The sequence below is a fragment of the Diadema antillarum genome, unplaced genomic scaffold (genome assembly GCF_040938485.1).
Source record: "Diadema antillarum isolate AM-2024a unplaced genomic scaffold, OU_Dant_1.0 seq00000932_RagTag, whole genome shotgun sequence".
Classification (NCBI taxonomy): Eukaryota; Metazoa; Echinodermata; class Echinoidea; order Diadematoida; family Diadematidae; genus Diadema; species Diadema antillarum.
The window spans coordinates 1,366,195-1,392,592 of record NW_027271783.1 but is presented as its reverse complement, the minus strand read 5'-3'; the positions used below and the strand labels follow the sequence as shown (position 1 = coordinate 1,392,592).

The window sequence follows — 26,398 nt, the reverse complement described above, 5'->3', positions numbered from 1 at the left end:
TCACAATAGTTTTGTAATTCCATGATTCTGAGGAAAAAATACAATAACTACAAATGTATTTGGGACAAAAGACAACAACAACTGCATTAAGAACTACATTCTGGACTCCTACATCTTTCTACTTTGCTACACCCATGGTCCTCTATGAACTGCTTTCATTATTTTATACAAGAGAAAAGATAATAGTTTACATAACAGGCCATCGCCAGGGCATATTTGCAAAATGCTATGCACATAAGCTTATCAAAATTATACACAAGTTTTTTTGTTTTTTTTTTTCGAAAAATATTATGCCTCAATCCAGCATTTTTTTTCTTGTTGATTTCACAAGCTGCATCACAGCACACTAAGATGAATCACCAGTGAAGATCATTAAGCATAACAGGACTCGACACTAACTTTTTTTCTCATGTGGCCCATTCGGGCCACTAACATCTTCAAATACAGTATGAAATTTTGATGGCCCGAAAAAGATATGTAATGGCCAGAAATAAAAAGAAATATGAAATCTCTTTTTGAATTTTAGATGCCCGGTCGGGCCACCAAGAAGAAAATCTGGTGGCCCGACATCAACTTTTTAGTGGCCCTGGGCCACTGGGCCATTGGGCCACCGCTAATGTTGAGCCCTGCATAACATTATTTACCACCTGAAGCATGATCAGAAATAGGATATGAAACACTCCAAAAGTCATGCCATTCCAGACTTGACAATAAACGGAAGACATTTCAGATTCACACCAAATTCTCCAAAGCTACGCCATAAATATTAATAAAGCTATATAATAACACCTCTCCAAAAGTACTGTACTAGCACTAATTTCTATACAGTCTACACATAAATATTCAAATGTAGGTATAGTACAAAGCATAACAGTCCTTGATCTACACATGTTAGAGTAATTGCCACTACCTCAAGGCATTCCAAAGTCTCTAAAATGAGATATACATGAGACTGGTTTGGTTGGTAAGAAGCATAAAAAGACATAAAAATCCTCAATAACAATCTATAACGACAACAATGATGATGACAATGATGATGATAATAATAAGAACAATGATAATAACAATACTGATAATAACAATGATAATAATAATAATAATAATAATAATAATAATAATAACAATAACAATAATAATAACAACAACAATAACAACTGCAATAATGAAACTGATAACAGAAATAATATCAACATGTAAATAATGATACTGATATTAGAAAGTCACAAGCAATAGTAAACCATTTTTATATAATGCACATTACAAATTCATTCTGTCGATAGTACTGGCCTACATTCCAACTAAGGCTGACGTGATCTTCAAACTCTTTGAAGCTTAAATTCATCTGAGATAGTGCATGCATGTGAAGCATAGCGATGGTTTTCGCCTACTTTCACAAGCTCATTTATTTAATCATTTATCATTATCTCTCATTTTTTTAGATTTGTTGAGTAGGAAAGATTTTGCATGTTTTGTATTTTTCTGTCGGCCACGTCATAAACAGCAATTATGTGCTCACTAGGTCCAAATGTAGTAAACATTTTTGCATGTTGCATTGTTGGTGTTGCACACTGCAAGCTGCAAGGACGTTCTCATGTCATGACACTAGTGCCACGGCTACAGAACACCAACTGAAATGCCTTTTTGAATTCCAAAAAGAGGACATTTTTCCAATATTTCTCTCCTGTTCTCCCTGAATGCAGCACAGGTGCAAAGTGCAAAGTGCAAAGTACTGCCCAGTTGGGTTTTTGTTGTAGCTGCTTAAAGCAACACGAGGGTTTGTACTGATCACACAGCGATGGTCAGTTCTGCTCTGCAGTGGAATCTTTGACCGAAGATTTTCCCCCTATTGACGTCTTGCAAAGGTGCACAACTCTTGCAAGCAATTTGGTGCATTAAAGTAAAATGCAACTCACATACATATGACAGTCCAAGACATTCTTTGCTATACTGAATAGGATCAAGCAACTTTGCGCTAGCTAAACCCATTTTTCTTTTCTTTCCACCTCACACGTTATGAACAAAGAGTACAAAAAAAAACTACTCTCACCCAATAAGAATATTCCAACTGATCACTATTCAAACTAAGTCTGCATTACTGTTAAAAGAAAGAGGCAATAGTACCACAGCACACTGAATATCTCAATAAAAATGTGCTAAAAGCCATGGTGAAATTTTTCTCAATACAATTTTGCAGGATTAGCACGGCGTGTGACAAATTTTCCAACAATCCATAGCATGTTGGTGTACAAGCATGATGGTGGTGAATATGAGTGCACACTTGGAACCTTAGAATTAACAAGTGAGTGGCAATTTTGCCAGCAGACAACAGCAAAAGCAAGCGTCACTTGCTGTGATGGAGCAAGTACAGCAAAATGAAGAGTGACAAGTACATAAAACTCACAACATGATTGCAGATGCACAGTCGACCTTACTTCATCAGAAAATCTCTTTGGCTCTATGTACAGTAATCTGTAGAAATACACTGTTACTAAAGTGTCTCGCAATCACTAGAAATGCACTGTTATTAAAGAGTCGCAATCACTCTTTAAACACCTTTTGACTACAGCCCCTATATCAGCTCATTCCCTGATCTCACTAGGCTACACACAATTCTTGGCAAAAGATATAAATTGACTCAGAACAAGCAGCATAGAAATGTGCAACAAATCTACCTACCACAAGTCAATGCTTCACTGCAAAATATTGACAGCTCAATGATCCATTTTACATCGCCATAAACAGGGAAGAATATCCCGACTACCAGTGATCATACGAGAAAATTCTCTCAACATGGAAGCACTTAAAGCACACTGGTGCTTCATCTGCAAACATTATTTTACACAGATTATCATCTGCCACTGAATTAATTCATCTTTTTTTTTTTTCCAAAATCAGCCAAAGGCTGGCACATGATCAAGAAGTGGCAGCCGGCTAAAATTCTTCTAAAACATGTGCACACTAGTGGCACTGATAGGCACCAACAGAACTATACAAACACTCTCGCGATCTCCTCTATGATAACAAGCTATGCTTAGTAACGCCACAGGTATGTCCGACCATTCGACGGGGAGCGAGAATAAAAAGAGGGGGAGTAGGATGGGGCTACTAGCTGGTCATTAGTCCTTGCCTAGTCACCTTCATCTTCAGCATCGTGTATTTCTCCTTGGTCAGGATCTTGACGGCATGACGATGCGTTGCCATGGTGAGGTCATAGCCATTGACCTACAAAATGGAAGGGGGGAATACACATGTAGCTATACCGTCTCATAATAAATAACACTAACATAGCCCTTACTACTGACGTTTCCAAGCACATTAATATGGAAAAATATCAAACTAAAATACAGCATTATGTACATCATATAACAACAACAACAACAGCAATTAAGATTGAGTAAACAGATAAGTTTTAAGCAATGATTTAAACTTATCTACATTTCCAGCATTGTGCCAAGTACAATCGAACATCACTCTCTGGTGCTAGTATGGCAGAGCAGTGTGCCAGTGATAAACACAGCGCACACTGTTTCAGGTTAAGCAGAATATCAGTTTGGTAAAAAGCCCACTTCATTTCAGGTCCTGAACATTTATAATTCCCGATATCATTTATCATAATAAGAAGTTGCTCTCTTACACTGCTGACCACATACAATCAAAATTTGTCATCTTCAGACAAATATTCAAATGAAATGATAATGGCTGTACTTTGCATCGAATATCTTTAACACAGCATGGTACTCAAAGCTCTTCACAACATATCATTGGATAGGTCCTTTGCAAATTCAGACAAAAATATACAAAAAAAAAGGAGATTAGCAGTTCAAATATAGTTCAAATTTTTAATTAGATTTACTTATTATATGCTCACTGAATAGCAATAAAAAGAGAAAGTACAATAATATTATAGTACTACAATGTTGAATCTCAGCCATACAATTTTTTAGTGGAGCATTGGATGCACAATCAGTAGAAGTAGCTTGTCAGAGAGACATTACACAGCTCCCTTATTGCTTCGCATACCAAGATCAATGTGGGTAAAACAATATGCTCTCCACTTAATGTCATGACAACTTGTTTAATTTGGTGTGCCTTGTCAAGGGTGACTTGACTGGGGGTTTATTGAAAATTGATCTACAGTCAAGAAGTATTTATGGAGACTTCATATCATTGGCACATGACACTGCTTTTAAAGGGGAAATCCAGTCCAAAAATAAGTTAGTCTGATAAAAAAGAATAAAATGTTATGAGTTCAACGGTAAAAATTTAACTGAAATCGGATGAAAAATTAGGAAGTTATGACATTTTGAAGTTTTGCTAATCTTGCAAAACAGTTCTTGTACAGTGGATATGAATATGCAAATGAGTGAGCTGAACAAATCATAACCTCACAATTTTTCATTGATCGTGTACAAAAAAATGACAAAAATTCAATGTTTCTGTCATTGAAGTCTGACATATGATGTTATTCCTGGTTGAATAACTTCAGAATAGTGATCAGTTAGACAGGATTTGAGCCTCGGGCATAATTGCGTTTAAATGAAAGAAAGGAAATTTCAAAATTTTATGTACAAACTATACGGCAAGTTGTGAGGGGATGACATGCTCACTTTGCCATTTGCATTATTCATATTGACCGTTCAAGAACTGTTTCCTAAAAAGTTAGCGAAACTTCAAAATGTCATGACTTCCTTATTTTTCATTGATTTCGATCAAAATTTTACCATTGAACTCGTAATATTTTACTCTTTCTTATCGGACCAACTTATATTTGGACTGGATTTCACCTTTAAAGATGAAGTATTTCATGACTGGAATTATGCAAGACGGCCAGCTCACCTCAAGGATCTTATCGGCAACTTGTAGACCTGCACTGGCAGCTGGACCTTCAGGAGCTATTTTGGAAACAAAGATGCCCTGTTGGTGGTGAGGGAAAAGGTAAGAAAGATGGTAAAGTGCCGGCACTCACTTGAAGCAGGTTGGCTCGTAAGATATCATATCTATGCATTATTAATGCCTGTATTTATACAACATGAAAGCCATGTATAGAGTAAAACAAAAGTGCACTATATCACTGTCCTGCTTCTCCTACTGTGACATCACAAACTGTTGTATTCTTCTCATCCAGCGATGGCAGCACTGAAACTTTAAAACTTCACGTCTGAACGGATTGTCCAATTTTCCTCAAACTTCACTAATGTGTTCTACTACTATATCTGCATTCACTCAAACCACATATATGATTGTATATATGTTTTCATTCCCCTTTAAGGTATAATGCGGATGTTAGGCATATTGTATGACTGGAACAGACCTCCAAACCTTTCTCAATATTCACACTCTTGTAAAGGGCACAAATAAAAGAAAATATCCTATCAACCTCATTAGCTTTCTCTACTGAGGTTCGACCACATCATCAGGCTAAGACTTAGCACAATTTCACTAAAAATCTGGTCTTCAAATTATTTTATCAAGTTCAAATGTCTATCCTCACTTGTTGTTTGAAAAAGTTAATTTAGACAGGTACAGTGCACTCCCGTTATAACGAACATGGTTATGACAAAATTCCGGTTACAACGAAGTAAAAATTCAGGCTGCAACATTATCAGCTCTATGTATTTTCATTGTGTATTTGTTCGGTTATCAACAAAATGTTACAAAATGTTGATATAACGAAAGAAAACTATCGGTCCCGAGGACTTCATCATAACGGGAGTCCACTGCATCAGCATCTCATGTTCTTCATCCATGTCCATACACCTACGTGTATGTCACTTTATGAAATAATGCATGTGAAATTAAGAGCTTAAATGCGGCCGTGCATCACAAAACCAACAAAACGTCGCACACACTGATTTTGTGTGAGGACTCAAATTAGGTAAAACGGGTCAACCTAGTCAATCTTAAATTTTCAAACTTTCTGAAAGAGAAATTCCTCTTCTTTATTATTCTACAGTTTGGGATCATAAGATACAGGGGGAATATGATTTTTAGCAGATTTTCTAGAACACTTTTTTGTGGAATAGTGTGATAAGGTGTGTCTTAATAATAGAGTCCACTTTCATTGTTTAAAAACCCTTTCCACACTCTTCACTTTCAAATCTAATAACTTTTGAAAGGATGATGCTACTGCTTTGGAAGTGGGTGTTAGCCATGGATACAACGCGTCCATAGAGCATGATCAATTTCAGCTTAAACTGATAAACCCTTCATAGCTGTCAATGGGGTGAGTTACATCCTGTTTTTTGTCTCATTCATTGCACAGCTAGCATGGCTTTGTAAGATTTAGTGCTTGAATAGACCCTGGTACTTCAGAGCCTCTTTTCTAAGTACACACTTTTCTAGAATGTGAGCTTCTTTCTACAATTTAGATATTCCAAGTTAGGAGAGTCCATTTGAACCAAGTTCACATATATAATTTTAAACCTTGAAACCTGCTCTTCCAATATCTGCCCCTAACTAAAAATCAATGTCTAGTGACTTTCTATTCGCATTGTGATGCAGGGTCACATATGACTCCTGAATTGTGGATGGATGATTCAATTTGTAACCACCTTGGAAGACAAGGTCAATATCTAAAGAGCAGTCAATGAGACAAGGCTGGGATAGTATTGGAAACTTAATATGAAGAGATCTGATATAACAAAATACCTGATATGACAAACTAATTTTTCTGATCCCAATAAATTTATTTCCTTTGTTTTGTACTGATTATTGACTACTGATATAACAAAATATCTGATATAAAGAACAAATTGTCTTGGTCCCAAGGATCTTGTTATACTGAGTTTCCACTGTATCAACTATTCATTTTAAAACCATTCTAGCAATTGCTTGGTTGTTGTGTCACAGCCAGGCTATTCTCCCCTTAAAGGGCTAATCCAGAAACATACAGGAAACTGAGTGGTTTAGTGGAAGCTCACCTGGTCATTCTTGACAAAGGGATTCTTGGCACTGTCCTGGTCGATCCCGCCTGCTACACTGAAGCCCAGTCTGGTGCCATCCTTGTATACATTCACTTCAATCTAAATGAGAGTGTAGACAACAGATAAATTCAAGCATTTCCACACAAGCTTTCAAAATGCCCTTCCTAACATGGGGCCAATACTAAGTTATACAAGCAAACTTACACCACAGGTGAAGTTTATCTGTTTCTCATACTAACACCTTGTAATTGTATCCAGTTTGTCTGTTACCAACCTAATCAAATGTGTTCAGGTAAAGCATTGATGCAATGCAAATAGCACTTTGTACAGTTTAAGGGGTAGGATTTTAGGTACCGGTATACTGCGTATAGTCGAACATGCAAGCACGCATACAACTTAAGCATATCATTTTCTTCACTGCAGTTCTACAATGGCAGAGCATATTGCACAAGAATGCCACTGTATAATCTATCGATGATAATTTAACATAAGGTAGGGTCTATTTGAATGTCAAATTTTGCTTTGACTAGGCAGATCACAGAGACTCCAACCCCAAGCACCTTCTGATCTGGAGATTCTCCCACCTGAAACCCCTAGAAAACGGGAGACTCCAACTTGATGTGCGCGAAGCGCACATCACGAGAGGGAAGCGCGAAGTTCTTTGCGGCGGGGTCCTGGATGGAAGCTAGGGTTCTAGTTGACCGAAAGATCGGTCTGTATCTGTCCGTCGGGGAATGTTCCGCGGAGACTGCGTCTGGCTTCATGGATCCCCTCCGTATACAGACCGAAGTCAATGATTGCGGCTCCTGTGTGGAGCAGTAGCGCACAGATCAAACGTTACGATAAACCAAATTTTAGACAGCTTTTTTACATTCAAACAAGTTTGACATGACATGACACATTATGCAGCAATATTTGGGATAAATTTCTCAATTGTGCAATCGAAATACTCACATAAACTCGGTTATAACGCAGACATTTTACCGATATCGCAACATCGCCGTTCGCAAGCTGTAAGTCGCCATTTTGAATCTGTAAGCCAATCACATGCGAGGTAGTGTTTTAGTAAAACAAACACGTAGAAACTACCTCGCATGTGATTGGCTTATAGATTCATGGTGTATGTTTCTGCAGTTTGAACGTGACGACGCGACAGGCTGTCTTTTATGTTGAAAATTCTACTAAAATTTTGGATTATTCATTAATCTGGTGAGTTTAATGTATTCTTAAAAAGCTAATTTCACTATACAAGCTTAAATTTGCCGACCTAGGGCCGTGAATTAGACGCAATCGAGAAGGGTGAGGTACCTCACCCAATTTTCCATAGAGACAGTGGTTAAGAACATCCACACAGCTATGGGTACTACAACCTTCCGTCTGTCTACGGAGGACAGCGTTAATGGCAAAATACAAAAGAGTCCTCCGGACAGACGGATCTTTCTGTCTAGGGTTCTAGATGCTCTCTCGTGCTATCTAAGGCTCATTTTTCAATATACGATGGCAATAAGTAAGAAATCATTTCAAGCGGGAGACACAGAGCCAGGGCGGAAGAATGGGAGATTTTGCAAAAACGGACTTTCGGCGGTAGCTCTCCTGTCGAAAGCGGGAGAGTTGGAGTTTCTGAGATCATCGGCACCCACACCATGCCAAGTCCAAGGTAAGGTTTGACCTCCCGTGCCAAGGTTCGACCATGCACAAAAGCACACAGCACAGGTTTCCACATGTACATGTAGAAGGCAGTCGCATTTTGGACAGCATTGTGGTCGAATTACGGGTGGCTTGCGTCACTTTGATTACTTCTGTTGTGTTGCTAACAGTAACAGTTGTATTTGATAAACTAGGAAAGACTTCCATAAACTGAAAGTGAAAACATGATGAAAGATGATTTAATTTTATAAAATTATGAGTAAAATTTATGACATAGTAATTTAAAATTAAAAAAACAGTTGTAAGTTTAGAACTAAACACTTGTAAGTTAGTTTAGTTACAGCACAAACCATTATTGCTGATAGCCAGGAGGGTACTCTTCCTGCAATACTAGTAGGATAAAACCTCCCACCGCTGGTGACTGTCATTTTAATTCAAGACTTGCAAGAGCATGCATCTTTTAGCTTTTTCACTTGCACATGCATCATCACATTTCAAGTAGCAACATCAATAACAGGCAATGGGACTGTACAAAAGGGCGTGTCGACTCTTCAACTGGGTCTCGGCTTGCACCAGGTCTAAATGATGTTGCGACCAACTGTTAAAATACAAACATTATTACAAAACCAGAATTTAATGCGACGAGATACATTGAGAAGTGGAACTTACAAATGGGACTCCAGTGGCTGGGTCTAGCATGGAAGTCATTTTGTTGTGATTTCTTCTGTCTTTCCGATGCTTTCTCGGGTAACCAGCTCAGAATTTTGTAGCGTCGCGTAGTCGCGTCGTGATCGCGTCGCTCGACTGGCGCATGGCTACTACGAGTATACGGCGCGCGCGGATATCGCGCGCTGTATGGGGCGTCGCGTCGCACGCAAGATCTACACGGCTAGCTCCCTCTATTGACAACGACCACCTTGAAGGCCACGCTTCATCCACATCCACGGGGCCATCATCTTGCTGCTTCCTCCGACCCCGACTGTGCCCGATGAGAACGAGCCTAGCTGCTAGCTGCTCTCTCACTCACTGCGCTGTGGGGCTACGGCTGCCCAGCCTAGCCTGCGCTCTGTGTGCTGCCGTTCGCCGCGTCCGTGCGCGAACTTTTGAAACCGGGTAGACAGACCCAGCTCGTGCTTTCGACATTGCCGACGAAGTGTGTACATGTTCGAGGAGTTTACCCCCATGCAAAGTACTAAAATTACTGCAAACATTTGAAGTTCAGACTGTTTGTTCCCAGACTGTATTCTGAGGATGAATGTCCGATATAATTGGTATATGAGAGATGTAAGTATCATAATAATAGTGGCTGAGTTTTATCGTTGTAAATTTATGCATTCATTTTTGTCCTCCGCTCCGGACCGCGCGCTGTAACACTAACTAGTAACAGTTACTGTCATTATACAGCTATTAAACTGTTATAATTTTACTCACTGTATGTAGAGAGTGGGTCTAAAGTTAGACTTTAGTTTAACCTAAATTCTAAAGTCTACACTTTTACAGTCAAAGTTTCGATTGGACTGTGTATTTCTTTACAGATTCCATCTCAGTTCGGGAAACCCACTCACAAGGGGGGTCCCTCCTTATAAGTAACCCGTCCCCCTTATAAGTAACCCCGTCCCCCTTATAAGTAACCCCCGGGGCACCCCTTATAAGGAGTCTCCACGCTTTTTTGCAATGCAACGCGAAAATGAAAGGACTGCGGCAATTCGCTTGATTATGTCCATAAAGCTTCACAAGTTTCCTAGTTACTCACGAAATTTGAGCAAAATCGGTTTGAGGCATCATATCTAAAATCATGGATTTAAATGCGATGTCAAACGACCCATGCGAATGCTGAAATGCGAGCGATTACTGGCGTGAGTGTCGCCAGGCGCGGCGGCGCGGCAATGCTTGAGTGCAGACGTGGCGACTGAGTGGCAGACTCAGTCACCACGTCTGCACTCAAGCATTAGGGGGACGGGTTACTTATAAGGAGGGGCCCCCCTTGTGAGTGGGTTTCCCGAACTGATCTAGGTTACCTAACGTTAGTAACGATTCTAGTAGACAGAAAGATCCGTCTGTCCGGAGGACTCTTTTATATTTTGCCATTAACGCTGTCCTCCGTAGACAGAGATGATCCGTGAAGCCAGACGTAGTCTCCGTGGAACATTCCCCGACAGACAGATACAGACCGATCTTTCGGTCAACGATTCTAGATATTCTACCCCTACCCGACAGGCCCTTCCTAACGTTAGATTCTCCTAGTAGAATTTAGAAAGATTAACAGGCATTGTATGTAACCCACGAGACAGCTCACTGCTGGTATTGCTGGCCATCTCATCAATCATTTGCCATTGCATTGCATTGGGTCATGTTTGTAATTGAACCTTGAACCTTGAAGTAGTAATCCCTTTCAGGAGCTCCTTGGAACTATCCCGGGATGGTAGAAGTGTTGTGCATCAGTGAGAGGTGACATAGACTAGTGTCTTAGTGAGCAGGATGATTTTAAATGTCACTATAAATTTCTATGTCTATAAATGTACAATAAAAGTGACTGTGCAAGTAAAAAACATGCCTCTTTGCTTAGACTTAGAGCATGTGTGACCCAACAGGAGGATGCATCACTCGGATTATGGAAGAGCAGCCTCTCTCAGTCTCTGAATGTTAATGCAGGGCTCCACACTAACTTTTTTCATATTTTTGGTGGCCTGAGAGAAAAATTTGGTGGCCCCGAAAAAAAAACACCAATAAAAAACATTAAAAGTCCTGTTTTTTCAATGAGTCAAATATCTAAGTTTTATCACAGTAAGAATTGGAAGTTGGACATATCTAGAACCTACTCATAAATAAACCTCAACAAACTCGCAACACTCACTCTCAGGCACTCATTCAGTCCTTTTCATCCATCCTTTAAACAAATTTAACTGCTAATTTCCGGCGAAAAAAGTTACGAATTAATTGACACACTTTTCCAAAAATTTTGGTGGCCCGAGGCGGGGCACCAAATTTGCCCTTTTTAAAAATTTGGTGGCCCAACTTTCATTTTTGGTGGCCCCGGGCCACCGGGCCACCGTTAGTGTTGAGCCCTGGTTAATGGGTTGGTAATCGCGACCACAGGTCCTGGCAGATGGTTCCAGGTTCTAACACTATTAAAACAGCTCGGGGAAAAAAGGAAAATTTGAACACATCTATGGTCACGGTTGGGATTACGTACTTGAGCTTATGTAATTATGTAATTGAGTTAATAATAGGTGCCTAGTTTCAATTTCTTGTTTGTAGTTGTATTTAGGGTAGTCCAATGCCATAGAAACAAAGATCCTAGATGGCATGGGCCAAGTATTTGCAATAATGCCAACATGAACAATGACCATGGGCATGATGACAGATTCAACTTTACTTGAAAGAAAAGTCGCATTCATTAGATGAAACTTCGCCAGACTATACAGCGTAGTCTTCAATTTCAGATTGTGCAGGCGCAGGCAGCGTATGCTGGGATTGCGAGTGAAGAAGGAGTTGTTTTGAGCGACGTATTAACGACAAGAAATTTTCAACTTTGACAATTAACAAATCTGTGTTTTTTAATTTTGTTCACTCTCAACACTTTGTATCTGTAGCATGAATTCACATGAACAATAGTGTACAAAATATTTCCAAATTTTTATTTTTGTGCCGGTATGTGATTCAAGAAATTTCACAATGAGCAATATTCCACGATTGCAATATTAGGCTTGAAGATTGAATATCAGTACACAGTTTCTTTGGTTTCTTTCTTGGTCAGGTGTTTCGATGGAGGACTGGGGCCAGTGTTGCCTGGTCACTGCTGCTCTTGCCACCAGCGGTCAGTCTTTATGTCCTTCTGACTCACCTTGATCTCTTGCACCCTTTTCGTTGGATTCTTGGTGAGTTTTTCAACCTTCACTGTTCAAAAGTAATCAATTGCTAATCCCAGTCAACCTCTGTATTATACAAGATTTAGATTTAAATATGATGGATTGTTTTGATTAGCTATTGTACGCTCACAAGTTCTTTTATAAAATAGATGTGTGAGAATTGACTTTAAATTGGATGAATGGCTTTAGGACTTCAAAATCTTACCACTTACACAAACAATAGCTTTTCAGTGGGCTTGTTTCTCATAAATGTGCCATAATTGTAGTGAAGAGTGCTCCAAATTTAAATGGAATGAAATAGTACTTAAACTTGCATCTGATGCCCAGTCTAAAACTGATCGGTTGGCCATTACATTTATCAAGCCACATAAGAATTACAAGCTTCTGGTTATGGTTTCTTCCATAGGAGTTTCTATGTTTTCATCAAAAATATACTTCCACGTAACTAACTAGCTCAAAATATCGATGGCAATATGTCATTACACATTGTCTCAAACAAGGGAATATGATTCCTTCTTAAAATTCTAGAAATATGCTATTTCATCACTTTATCTGCAATATATTCCAGTTTCAAAGGAAGTAATATATTGTATGATTTTGTTGTATTTTATTTTCTGAATATACAGGATGTCTTCTCTCTTGCTTTTCTCTGTCTGGTATTGCCTACATCACCTTCATCGTTTTCTGTGCTGCGATTGTGTCCATTCTGAATGCTTTCTCATACTCGTGTGAGTAAAGAATACCGACTGAAATAATGCAGTTTATGAGATCCCTTTTGACACTTGAGTTTTTGCGAGTGTATGTATTTGTTACATGCACACTGTGCAAAATGTACTAGCTCATGATATGTAAAAGCATTTGCTGTTATGTGATTACAGAAAGAAAAACAGAGTACATTTAGAGTTTGTAGAGTAGTTTTAGAACAGATCAGTGATGAAGGAATATTGTGTCCAGAATTTCAACCCCCTCATAATTTTGGAGACTTTAGCATAATCTTCTTGTGCAAACTATTCATAATTATACATAACCATGAATGGTTTGAAAACCCAGTAGCATGTGGATTCATGGAATGAGAAGGGTGGCCTGGCTCCTTATATTTGAGAAGGAAAGGAATTGTGTACAGCTGTATCACTGATTGCTATATGTACGGCCAAAGAATCTTGACCAAAGTTGGCTGTTACTGATGAGTTTATGTTTCTGTGTGCAAATTCACTGACAGGCGCTATTTATGGTTTTCAATTGTACCCTGGTGGGCAGTAAATTAAGATGAATCGCCCATGTTTTTGCACCCTAGCTGGTCTTTAAAGTGTGTAATACTTTGTTTTACCCCTTTCCATCTCCCTCGTAGAATACTATTGAAAACATAAAGAGACTACTGACAGCATCACTTCTCCTTATGAGGTGATTTGAGGGTGCTAGCCACATATTGTTTGAAAAAAAATTGTGATTGTTTCTTCGCAGTGATCCCACAAATCCACAGGAACCGGCTGTCAATCATCCTGAGTGTCACGCGACCAGGCCGACTCCTCCATGCGATAGGCCACACCCTCCTGGGCGGGCTGATAGGATGGGCGTGCTGCAAGCTGATTGGTGGACGCTATGCGGCCCTCTCTATCGAGTGCAAGAACCAGGCAGGAGCACTGTGCTTGAATGACCATCACCTGTTCCTGGTTCTCTTTGCTGCCTATTTGGTGAGTTAATTGGAATATCTAATATTGCATTGGTCTGTAGCACTTTTGTAAGAAAAATATCAGAAACATTCATAAATTTTGTTAATAATGGTTTCACTTTGGAGTATTTTGGAAAAAAACATATTATGTGTGTTTGTTATTCAAGCCTTTATCGTATAAACTACAATAGTTTGCTAATTAAAATGTTCCACCTTGTTTGTATGTATCAAATGGAGTGGTATATGATGACATTTCAATGTCTTTTAGGTGGAAGCAGCATTTCTCATGCTGTATCATGCCTTATTCATATCTGTTGTAAAAGTAATGCAAAATTGATTTTCACCCTTTACCATGATGTTGCCCATAATTGTTTCCTCCTTGAAAGCCTGTGCCATTTTATCATCATGTTTGTCATGGAGGTGATACCAAATAGACTTTCAAGCCAGGCAAAATTGAATTACCACAGGTGCTGCTTATAGTCTATTACATAGGCAAATTTAAAATGTCTCTTTTTTTTTTCTTTTTCCACAGGGAGTGGTCTATAGTGTGTCTCATTTTCTTCATCGTTCAAATCTGCTGACATTCAGTATCATACAGGTAAGTGAGAACTTTTGATGAAACTCTGGTTTACTACAAACATTTTCATGTATTTTGCTATTCTTTATTATGAAAGCACTTTCTTGTTAGAGCAAATGGCTTCGGGATATGTGAAATAAAAGTTCTTCATTGTATGTCTATGATATGAAGTGTCTGCTTTTTTGCTGAATGCGTGATTTTATTGTGACTTTCTTTTCCCTATCCATGTAGCAAATGAAGTTCTTCCAAGTCAAGTCCAACCTGCTGCCGTCCCTTGCCAGCAATGCGCTGGGATCCCTGAGACTGTGTGCCTACTTCTACTTAACGTTCTACTTCCTTGGTGAGTGTTTGACCCTGAAGAAATAACTTCCCTTCTGACATGATGTGATGTTTGAATGTCTGTTGAACCTTTAGTAAATTCAATCTATTTTTAGCTCACCTGAGCCAAAGGCTCAAGTGAGCTATTGCGATCGCCCTTCGTCCGGCGTCCGTCGTCCGTCGTCCGTCGTCCGTCGTCCGTCGTCCGTCGTCCGTCGTGCGTCGTGCGTAAACTTTTTACATTTTCATCTTCTTCTTGAAAACCCCATGACCGATTTTCATCAAACTTGGCAGGTAGCATCCCTAGGGGGTTAGGAACTCAATTTGTTAAAATGGGCACCATGCCCCACCCAGGGGGCCCCCAGGGGGGCCCAAACCCCCCAAAATTAAGGAATCTGTAAAAATCTTCTTCTCTAGAACCAGAAGTGATAGAGCTAAGTTAATACTATGACTTAGTACATTGATAACTGTAGTTTCAAGTTTGTTCATGGCAGAATCAGGGGTGCCCCCCTTGGGACCCAGGGGAGGGGGGTGGGGGAGGGTTCTAATGGGGCCTAAATTGTACATTTTCATCTTCTTCTTGAGAACTCCACGACCGATTTTCACCAAACTTGGCAGGTAGCATCCCTAGGGGGTTAGGAACTCCATTTGTTAAAATGGGCACCATGACCCACCCAGGGGGCCCCCAGGGGGCCCAAACCCCCCAAAATTAAGGAATCCGCAAAAATCGTCTTCTCTAGAACCAGAAGTGATAGAGCTAGGTTAATACTATGAGTTAGCACATTGATGACTGTAGTTTCAAGTTTGTTCATGGCAGAATCAGGGGAGCCCCCCCTTGGGACCCGGGGGGGGGGGGGGGGGGGGGGGGGGGGGGGGGGGGTGAGGAGGGGTCCTAATGGGGCCTAAATTGTACATTTTTATCTTCTTCTTGAGAACCCCATGACCCATTTTCACCAAACTTGGCAGGTAGCATCCCTAGGGGGTTAGGATCTCAATTTGTTAAAATAGGCACCATGCCCCGCCCAGGGGGCCCCCAGGGGGCACAACCCCCCCAAATGAAGGAGTCTTTAAAAATCTTCTCTAGAATCAGAAGTTATAGAGCTGAGATAATACTATGAGTGAGTACATTAATGACTGTAGTTTCAAGTTTGTTCATAGGAGATCCAGGGGTGCCCCTCTTGGGGGTAGGGGGGGGGGGGGGGTGGTTGGAAGGGTCCAAATGGGGGCCTGAATTGTACATTTTCATCTTCTTCCTGAAAACCTCATGATGGATTTTTGTCAAACTTGGCAGGTAGCATCCCTAGGTGGTCAGGATCTCAATTTATCAAACTGGGCACCATGCCCCACCCAGAGGGCCCCAGGGGGCCCCAATTCCCCCAAATTAAGGAATCTTGAAAAAATTGGGCCCTTATTGTACATTTTCATCTTCCACTTGAGAATGCCTCGTCAAATTTTGGTAGAGCTGTGAATAATTTAGATTAGTGACTGCGTGAAAGGTGAACTGGCGATACTCAGGTGAGCGCTAGACCCGCGGGTCTCTTGTTTTTTTTCATCAAAGTGTTTTTGGTTTGGCTTGCATTTATTGTCCTGTGCAGAGGACAGAGTGTTAGTCTCAGAATAGATAAAATAGTGTGCTAATAATATGTGACGTTTTTATCAGTTGTGTCTCGGACAAATATGCATCTTACCCAATTAGCTTACTGGCATTAGCCCAAGTGATAGATGCTGCAGTCCCAAGTAGGCATATGTATGTGTGTTTGTTTGTAACTATTTAGTATGCTCCCATGAAAAAAGTTACTCATTTTTTAATTTCATTCTACCAGGTTAAGTATTGCTCTTTATTGTTTGATCTTGCTTCATTTGGCCAGTTTGTGTGTGTAGATTTCCTTTTTCACTACTAGTGTGTATGTGCATTTTTCTCTCTCTCTTTGCATTCCTTCTCTTCTCTTTTAGTTTCATCTTTATTTTCTTTAACTCAATATCTTTCTTGACTTGTGAAGCTGCTGTACCAGTCGTGCCTCCAACATTCTTTTCACTCGTGTCTCCCATTCTGCCTCCTACAGGCTGCCTCTTGAAGTCCTGGCTGCTGACCAACCTCAGGCTTTATGAGTTGCCCACCCCCGTGGACTCCATCCGAGGCCTGCTGGACATCAGGCTCTTCTGGCAGGCCTGGCTACTTGGGACCCTCCTGACCCACTCATGGAAGTCTGCCCTTTACCTCTTCAAGGTCTTCAATACTGAGGTTAGCCTCTCCATCCCCCCCCCCCCCACACACACACACATTTTTGCTATTTTATGATAAATATGTGGCGGGGCAGTGGGGTAAAGGGGTATCATGTGGAAAGAAGCGGAAAGTGCAGTCCAGAATCATGTCCAGTGGAGGATTGTTGTTAATAGCCTATGCTCCGTTATGGAGGAAAGGGGCATAACGAATGTAATGGGCACAAGCCTTATACCCCGTTTAGAGTCTCCCAAAACGTAGCACAACCTGTAGAGGTTGTGCTGTGTGCTGTTTTCACGCCATACAATTGGGACTCGGAATGGTCACATGAAAATCTTATGAAAAGGACACAATTTGCAAGCGATAGCTTGTCCGTAGTGTAGCTTGATGACTTCAACGTATAATTGTAAAATTTGTAGGAGAACACTCCCGTTTGCAGCTTGTATAAAGCAATAATTCAATTACATATTAACATTAGCATTTTTGGGAATCTATATCTGAGATACTTTTTCTTCCCTACCTGTTTTCACCAGGTCTTCGAGTTCCCCATAGAGGCGGCATTCAACATGAACCAAGAGATGACACTGCACAGAGCCCTGGGCCAGCGGGGGATTCCCCTGGTCCAGCACCTCGCCTACCAGGATCTCAGCCTTCTGGCAGAGCACTCTCCTGCAAGGAGGAAGCAGATCTTCTCTCTCAGCCAGCCAGGTGAGACTAGACTCAAGTGTGCTCAGTTACTAGAGAGATCAGAGGTATTGATATTCGCCACTAGTCTCTTATCCAAGCTGCAGGGCAGGGGATGCAAAAGTTTTGTGTGCTTTGGGCTAGAGGAGACAGTAAGACTATAATGCTTTGTAGCTAAGGGGACAGTGGTATTCTTTTGACTGGGTGCTAGTCTATCATCCAGGCTCTTAATGTGGGCGAGCTAGGGTCAAGTTATCCGGACTGCAAGCCCTTGTCCCTGTTGAGCCGTCCAAGCATCTTTCATTTTGCATCCATAGATGTTATAGGATATCATTCTAATATGCAAAGCTACACTCTGGCATTGGTCTGACGGTCCCTGACCAGTCAAAATCACTGTCGGACCAGTAACCTTTTCAGGAATTGACCTGTAAAAAATCCAAACACTGGGTACCTACTGGTCCGACAGACAGGTTGGACCAGTAGAGAAAATGAGTTAGTGTGCAGCCCTATATTGCAAATATGTTCAAACTTTTTTTGTTCAAACACTGAATGCATTCTGCAGTTAGTAGTCAGAATGTTCCTCAAAAATTTCTATGATAATTTCTGTGAATGCTCAAGACATTCATGGTCAGTGAAAGAAAACAAGAGTTGATATTTATGGAAAGTATTACAAATGGCCATTAAGTGAGTATCGTTATGGTTTACTTGTGGTGTTGTTGGCACTTGGGTTGGCTTTCATGCCATGTTTAGATGTCTTTGCGGACGTATTGGGAGGTGGCACCACCAACCATGCCAATGGACATTCCATTGTGTGACTTTAGTACAAGAAATCGTATTTCCCCAAGACTGCTGCCTTTGATGTACATTGAGACCTGGGCATTTTGTCACAGATAAGTTCAGTGACCTGTAGATGGCTAGTACATGTAATGCCATATACTGGGAATTGACCACAGGTGGCCATCCTCACAACTGGAACAGGATCAGCACGGAGTGTCTGGACCTGCTTGCCTCCCTCACTGACCGTCTGCTCATTCACCAGGAGAGGGCAGCGAACGGACTCGCCAAGGAGAAGCGAATGTTGGCTGAAGAGAAGAGGAAGCGTAGTGGTAGCATGAAGCAGAGGGGTGAGAGGGACAAATCACTATTCTGTGATATTTGAAGAGAAATATGCTTGTATTCTTCCGACGATTTCAGTTAACTTTCTCAGGTTTTAGGCATTTGATTTGAAATTTGGCATATGTGCCGGCTATGATATGTGGTTGTGCAAATTTCATTTTTGGTTCATGTTGAACATTGAGTTGTTATGGTAACAGTATACAAATTAATTGTTCGTTGAGTTTGCTCTCTCAGTGTTGGATGGGGTGTTAGTCACATTGAGTGATAGTTTTAGTTTTGATTTGTACGCATGTGTTTCATTTTTATGCTGACGACGATGCTGATTATGGTTTAAGAGGTTAAAGGTTTAGGGTTGGGGGTCGGGTGGAAATCCAGGAATCTACCAGATTTATGTTGAAGTTGTATTTTTTTTTTCAGTTTTTTAAATTTGTTAATGAAGCTAATGGTTGGATGATTATATTGGAATTTTATTTTGTTTTTCATGTTTTGAAGTTTGATGTGGGCCACGGCGTTAAGGGGTGGGGATCAGGGGATGAGTGATATTTTTTTCTAAGTTTTGAATGATTGTTAAATGTTTCTTAGGGGCAACATGTGTGGGTTCACATGCCTACGGGCAATAGTGAATGACTTTACTTTTGGGTGCCCTGACCCTCATGTAGTCTCCATTCACTCAATTTTCATTTTGTGTAACGTACACAGTACAGTGTATCCTTTGTAAATGTTCATTCTGGTTTTTGTTTCATGTTTGTAATGTTTATGATATGTATCCTATATTCTTTACTTGGTCGAATAAGTAATAATAATAATAATGATACATCATTCACTTTGCATTACTTTTAATGAGCTCCAATATATTTCTGCAATGGTGATACATTGAATGTAAGTTTGTCATCACAAGAATAGAAGTTGTTTCAGTAGCATGACCCACTGTACTTCTAGTGGAGAACAATTTAATCCTTCTTTTAATACCTCACCTAGCTGATGAACCTGAAGATCTTTTAGCACAACTTATTCAGGTGCCTTTTTTTAACAGGGTCCTTGGATTGAGGCGGGTAAATGCAAATGAATGTGTTTGTGTATTGAAAGAATACACTTTTTAATACACTTTTGAATATACTCAGTGTGAATGTGTTATTTTATCATTTCATAGAGACCCTCTGTTATATGTTTCACTCAATATCTGTGCTGCTGTAGGTTCCAGTAGTTCATACTTCACAGCCACCACCCCACACGAGCCCCGCCAGAGAATTGCCACCCTCTCCACCACCAGCATGACCACACCTGTCCAGGGGGGCTACTCACAAGGGTGTGGTACCCCCTACTCACCAGCAACCCCTAGCTGGAGCCAAGCCCCAGCTACACCAGGCCAGGACAGCGTGCTGGTGGACCCTCCTGCGAATCACAGCTACACTCCTCTCGTCTCACCAAGAAAGCCGATACGAGACACCCAAAGAGGTAGGGACAACAGAGGTTCAAGCCTGGACGCCTCTGCACTCTGTAGTGTGCTTTGATTAACCCATCTGGGGGATCACTGACTTTAAATTTCATTGACATCGAATGGAGTGTAGTTACCAGTTGTACTGATAGAGATTATATGCAAGTTTGACACACTATAAGGAGATTTTTGTGAAGTTTTTTGGAAAATTAGGAGCTTTTTGTGGAAATTGAGGACAACGGACATGCATTGGTTGTATGTCCATTACAGTGGCATTTGAACGTGCGTGCACTGCATCCTTTGTTGGGATTTTTATGCATGTTGTACATGTTCAAAGTTTCCAAAACTATTCTATCAAATTTTGATCACTGTTGACCTGTTTGCAACTGACTCCCAGTCCCTCATAATCATTGTGATTTTGTAACAGCTGATCCAGTGAACAGTGCCCCCTACCCGCCCCGCCACCGCCTCCTGCTCCTGCCCCGGCCGACAGCCCTACGACAGCTGGTCCTATTCCGCTACTTCATGGATCCTTTCCCAGAGGCAGAAAGCCGTGCTCTCTTTACTGATGCTCAGCTGCACATCTGGGCTTTGGAGGGTATGTGGTGGACAAATGCATTGCAAGTGCACAGTCACTATTCAAACTCATCAGCACATGTTTGCGAAGGAGATTTAATCTTAACAATGGATTGAAATGTAATTTTGAATTGCTTAAACAACTTTAATAAGTCTGACAAATTACTAATGTGTGCTTCTTTCATGAGTTGACAAAGACTTTTTCTTTAATTTCTTGTACCTACTTACACCACATGAAGAAAGGTCTATTTCATGTTCGTTATTTGAGCAGTATTTTTATTTGATTTAAGTTTTGAATTACATGTCATATTGTAAGCATACAGTATTGAAGTTAACTTGTATTTTATTCAGTTTGTTTGTATTCATTTTTCCCTGTACTGGTTAAAGTCTATGAATGTTTCAGCGATGATACATCACTTTAGATCAGTAATCTTTGAAAAGTGTTGAATGACACTATGTACATGAGTAAGATAAAATACAAACGAGCATGATTTGCATGTGAATCCTATGTGCAGTGCTGAAATTGGGCATGACTGGTGACTGATTATCGTTTTCCTTCTTTCATCCCTGTCAATCACAGCATTGTCTTCTCTAGTGGCTGCCTCCTATCTGGAGGATTCCTTTGGAGTAGTCCAGTCATCTCTACCAGATATTCTTGCTGAAATGCTTGCTTTGCACAATGTAAGTCTCTATAATTATATTGCAAGATAACCCTCTGGCTCATGCACAGAAGTGTAATAATAGTGAGCATTATCTGTGACACAAAAGCCAAGATGACGCAGACTCCGTGGGTTGAACAACAGAAACAGCTGTCTCGCACATGTGCAGAACATCAGTTTTGGCCAAATTAGCATAGTCTCAGCATTCGCGTCGCAAATCTAAAGCTTGCTATTGTGTAAACAGCAGAGGAAAGAAGTCAAGGTGTCTGTCTGAAGCTGGAGAATCTATTGACCGATTCAGGTTCGTTGAGGGCAGCAGACAATTTGTGGCACTGGGCGCAGCCATAAGCTCAAATTGCGGTGTTGCAGCCGACCCCCCCTCCTCTCCCCCACCCCACTGGCAACATGTTTATCGCGCACTTGTAACAAAGGTTCGTGCACTAAGCAAGCATTCGCGCACTCAGTACGAGACGCCCATTGGCTAAAGCAACCATGCATCAGTTTTTCATTCCGTGCACGTGCTAATGTAGGAAGAGGGGTGGGGGAGTGGGAGGGGGGGTCGGCCGGGACACCGCAGTAATGGCGCTGCCCATGCCGATAATACACAAACCGCCTCACAGAATCAGTCAATACTGTCATATTTATGAGAAGCAACTTCATTGCTGTAGAATAACTCCTGGGAGCCCTCCAACCATTGAGCCCAAGGCATTATCACTGGCTAGATTGTGATTTTGTGTGATTATGATGAGAGCCATGACATTCTCGCATCTCATTAACATGAAGGCATGTGCCAGTGTGCATTGTGAGCATGCTCAGCTTTCACACACATTGAAAACTGAGTACCCTGACAGGAGTGTGTACCGAAAATTATCTTAATGTAACATATGGTAATAGGAGCCCAAGTTAGTCATTGGTAAGTATTCATCTTTTGTTGCCTCGTTGTCTTGTAAACCTGCACTGACTTTCAGAGTTGAACCATTTTCAGATTTTCAACTTGTTTTTGCCTAAATGCTACTCAGCTCTCCGTTTATCGTGCAGAAACTCAAAAGATATCTTATTCACACATTTCCTGTGAATTCAAATTTTGAATAAATTCATACATCATTGATACACTGCCATACATGTCCTGACTGTAAAACTGGGTTGTACAGTGAAACCCCGTTATAACGAGTTCGGTTATAATGAGGAACCGCTTATAACGAGGTGATCGTGTCGGTCCCGTTTTCCTTTGCGTGTAAACCTATGGCAAAACGAATCGGTTATAACGAGTTCGGTTATAGCGAGATTCCGGTTATAACGAGGACATTTTTGGCGCATCATGATAAAGAAAAACATAAGAAATTTGGTCGGATATAACGAGGTACCATTTTTTGACTTGCCGCTTTTCAAACACGTGACAAACGAAACATTGAAAATCGAATTCACGCTATCCATGTCTTTTTCCCGTTTTGCAGAGAACAGTTCCTTCCATGTTTTCTTCCAAACCACGCAATAAGACACACTAATACCATCAGATGTTCTACTAAATTATTAAACATAATCATTCGATTTTCTTTTTCGCGAGATCACACGCGTGCGTAATGTTGTAGGTCAGACCACAGCGCAACAAGGGAAAAAAGATAACGCACTCAAAAACTTTTCATTTAACGACACTCATGGCAAATATGGAAATTGGAATGCATGTGCAACTCAACAATTAATTATCCTTTCCATTTGTAGTCCTGACTTCCAGTTCTTTCGCTGGTGCTGGTTAGCAAATATGAGTGTATGATTATAGCCGAAATAATTAATGACTTCACGATCTCGCCGGGTGACAGTAGCGTAAAAATAAAACGCGAAGGGATTTTCGGAAGAAGATAAAGAACGCATCTTTAATCTCTTCGGGCGCAACGATAATACATTGTATGAGATTACAGCCGAAATGATTCATGAAATCATCGCATTCCCGCTGGGCACCAACAGCGTAAAATAACCTCGCAAGTTCAGGTAAACGACACATGTATGTTACTCTGAAATCATCGCGATCTTGCCGGATATGACAGTAGCGTAAAGATAGTTGAATAACGCATGTTAAGCTACTTTAATCAGTGTTCAGAAGAAGAAACAAACGCATTTAAAAATTTGAATAGATCTGGGTTTGTTCATTATCACAATTTTAACAACGCATTTCACAATGAAGATTCGACCTTCTAACTTCAATCCTGTCGCATATTTTTCAAGAACGGACGTACAAAACGCGAAGAAGAAAATGAACAACGCATCTTCAATCCCTTCGGGGGCAACGAACATACATTGTATAAGATTACAGCCGAAATGATTCATGAAATTATCGCATTCTCGCTGGGCACGAACAGCGTAAAAATACCCCGCAAGTTACGGTAAACTACGCATGTATGTTATTCTGAAATCATCGCGATCACACCGGTTGACAGTAGCGTAAAAATAGTTAAATAGCGCATTAATCGGTGTTCAAAAAAAGAAACAAACGCATTTAACAATTTGAATAAATCTGGGTTTGTTTATTATCACAATTTTAACAACGCATTTCACAATAAAGATTTTCTTTCTTTCAGAATGGTCTATGAGGAACAGATCTGCGTAAAAAGGATCACAACCTTCTAACTTCAATCCTGTCGCATATTTTTCAAGAACGGATGTACAAAACGCGAAGAGATTTTCGGAAGAAAAACAACAACGCATTTTAATCCTTTCGGGCGCAACGATCATGCATTGTATAAGATTACAGCCGAAATGATTCCTGAAATTATCGCATTCCTCCTTGACACCAACAGCGTAAAAATATCTCGCAAACGGTAAACAACGCATTTATGTTACTTTATTTGCGCTGGCGTTTAGAAAAATTTAACAAACGCATTTTATACAATCTGATTTTAATATAATATAGAAATAAAAATGATATAGATATAGGCCTAGAATAATTTCCCTTTATTCTCTCGATAATAATGAGCCATAATTGTGTAATAAAACGCAAAGGATGTTCTTAACTTTCGTTAATGGGTATATTATAACGTCGTCCTTATGTTTTTCTTTGTTTTTGATGCGTACGGTTATAACGAGGTAATATCGCCGGTCCCACGGACCTCGTTATAACGGGGTTTCACTGTAGTTAAAAGGAACTCTTCTTTCTTTCCAACCTTTCAGGCGTTGGAAAAACTCTTCAAATTGCCAACTCCCTTGACGTCACGGGACCCACGCGAGTTGAAGGTCACCAGAATTGGCCCAGCCCACCCTGATGACCAGCTGCGCAACGACCTGCGGACGACGGTCAAGACTTCTCTGCATAGGATCACTTCAACGTTCGGCCATCACATCAAGTGCGTAGCTTTGCCCTGACACACTTGAACATTCCTACTAGCCTGCTGGACAATGCAACTCTGGGATAGCTCGACCCTGGACAATATGCCCTGGCCGAGTTGTGCAGGGCTCAGGTTGTATTGTCCAGGAATGGGCTATCCGGAGGTAGTGTTTGTCCAGTATTGGTAAAAAAAAAAAAAAAAAAAGACTGGTCGTTCAAGGCTGTCATGTTTGAAAGTGTACCAGGAGGAAATGATTGTTTGTGCTTTGTATGTTTTTGCACATCGCATAAGGCATGATGTCTATCGGTCTATCAATGCATTATGACCTCCAACCTCTTAGCCCTTACTGTGCTTTATGTTGACTGGCATGTCCACTGGAGTGCTCTCTTTGCTGATTGCCACAGATTTGTGAAAAGTAGCTGCCAGTGAATAGAGATTACCTAATCCCCTTAGATCCCATTTGTCACCATGGCCTTTCTGTTGGACTGAGGCAAATTGATATGCCTGAGTGGGCTTGCTAAATCACAATTAAGTTTGAAGGAATTACTGGCATGCAGCTGATAAAAAACATGGCATGCTGCAGCTAAGTGTTAGCATGGTTCTAGGACAACTACCCCCTTAACAATTCCCCCAGACATGTCCCCTGACCCTAACCCCTAATCCTAATCCTGAACCTGATCCTGATCCTAACCCTAACCCAAATTCTAACCCTAAACCTAACCCTAACCCTAATCATTACTCTAACCCTATCACTAACCTGTATTTGACTGGGGTAATTGTCCGGAGGGAGGCCTGGGGTAATTATCCTGATGTGCTCATCACATAGAGGGTTAACAATGAGATTTCCCTTCATTCCTCTTCCACCTCCCAGGAGTGTACCTCTTGCCCCAGAGTACCGGAAGCAACTCACAGAGCTGATGGAGTACAAATTATGATACCAGAGGACATCACCCTAACCTGCCAGGCAAGGAGGACGTGTTTGACATGACAGTAAACCTTAAGAATTTTGCACATCACTTCTATCGTTGAATGTTTTTGTTGGTGCTGAGATTTTGTTTGTGGAGGCATGCTCTCACTTTCAGTGTGTCCGACTGCATTTGACAATGTGAAAGTGCTCTTGGTAGATCCACCCCAGTAATATGTGCAGTCTTACGAGAATGTGCGGACACATTTTAAATCAGCTGAAGACTTCTCTCGACCTACTTGTACAGGTGGTCTTTCAGCACAGTGTGCTTCCAAGACAGCTCTCATACACAGTTCTAAGACTCACACTGTTCTAAAATGGGTCTTAACTGCAGAGATCAATGTTGCTGCCCAAGGTATAATTTTGCATGGGCTTGCTAGACTGTTCTTGTTGGGCGAGGTAACAGTGCACCAAGTGTCAATA

General features: G+C 40.8%; 2 protein-coding genes across 2 annotated transcripts; one reads left to right on the top strand and one right to left on the bottom strand.

The window, feature by feature from the left end:
- Positions 1 to 1,457: 1,457 nt before the first annotated feature.
- Positions 1,458 to 9,366, bottom strand: LOC139741548 (tax1-binding protein 3-like). The gene is made up of 4 exons (XM_071652126.1): positions 9,240 to 9,366; positions 6,921 to 7,022; positions 4,837 to 4,914; positions 1,458 to 3,222 (listed from the first exon to the last, which is right to left on the bottom strand). The coding sequence occupies exons 1-4, from the start codon at positions 9,276 to 9,278 to the stop codon at positions 3,106 to 3,108; spliced, it is 336 nt and encodes a 111-aa protein (XP_071508227.1). The 5' UTR covers positions 9,279 to 9,366; the 3' UTR covers positions 1,458 to 3,105.
- A 455-nt stretch (positions 9,367 to 9,821) lies between these two features.
- On the top strand, positions 9,822 to 25,995 carry LOC139741517 (nucleoporin NDC1-like). The gene is made up of 14 exons (XM_071652099.1): positions 9,822 to 9,854; positions 12,328 to 12,448; positions 13,066 to 13,167; positions 13,901 to 14,130; positions 14,641 to 14,706; positions 14,917 to 15,025; positions 17,067 to 17,245; positions 17,758 to 17,932; positions 18,862 to 19,032; positions 20,219 to 20,500; positions 20,887 to 21,057; positions 21,616 to 21,716; positions 24,857 to 25,029; positions 25,883 to 25,995. The coding sequence occupies exons 1-14, from the start codon at positions 9,822 to 9,824 to the stop codon at positions 25,944 to 25,946; spliced, it is 1,977 nt and encodes a 658-aa protein (XP_071508200.1). The 3' UTR covers positions 25,947 to 25,995.
- Positions 25,996 to 26,398: the final 403 nt, after the last annotated feature.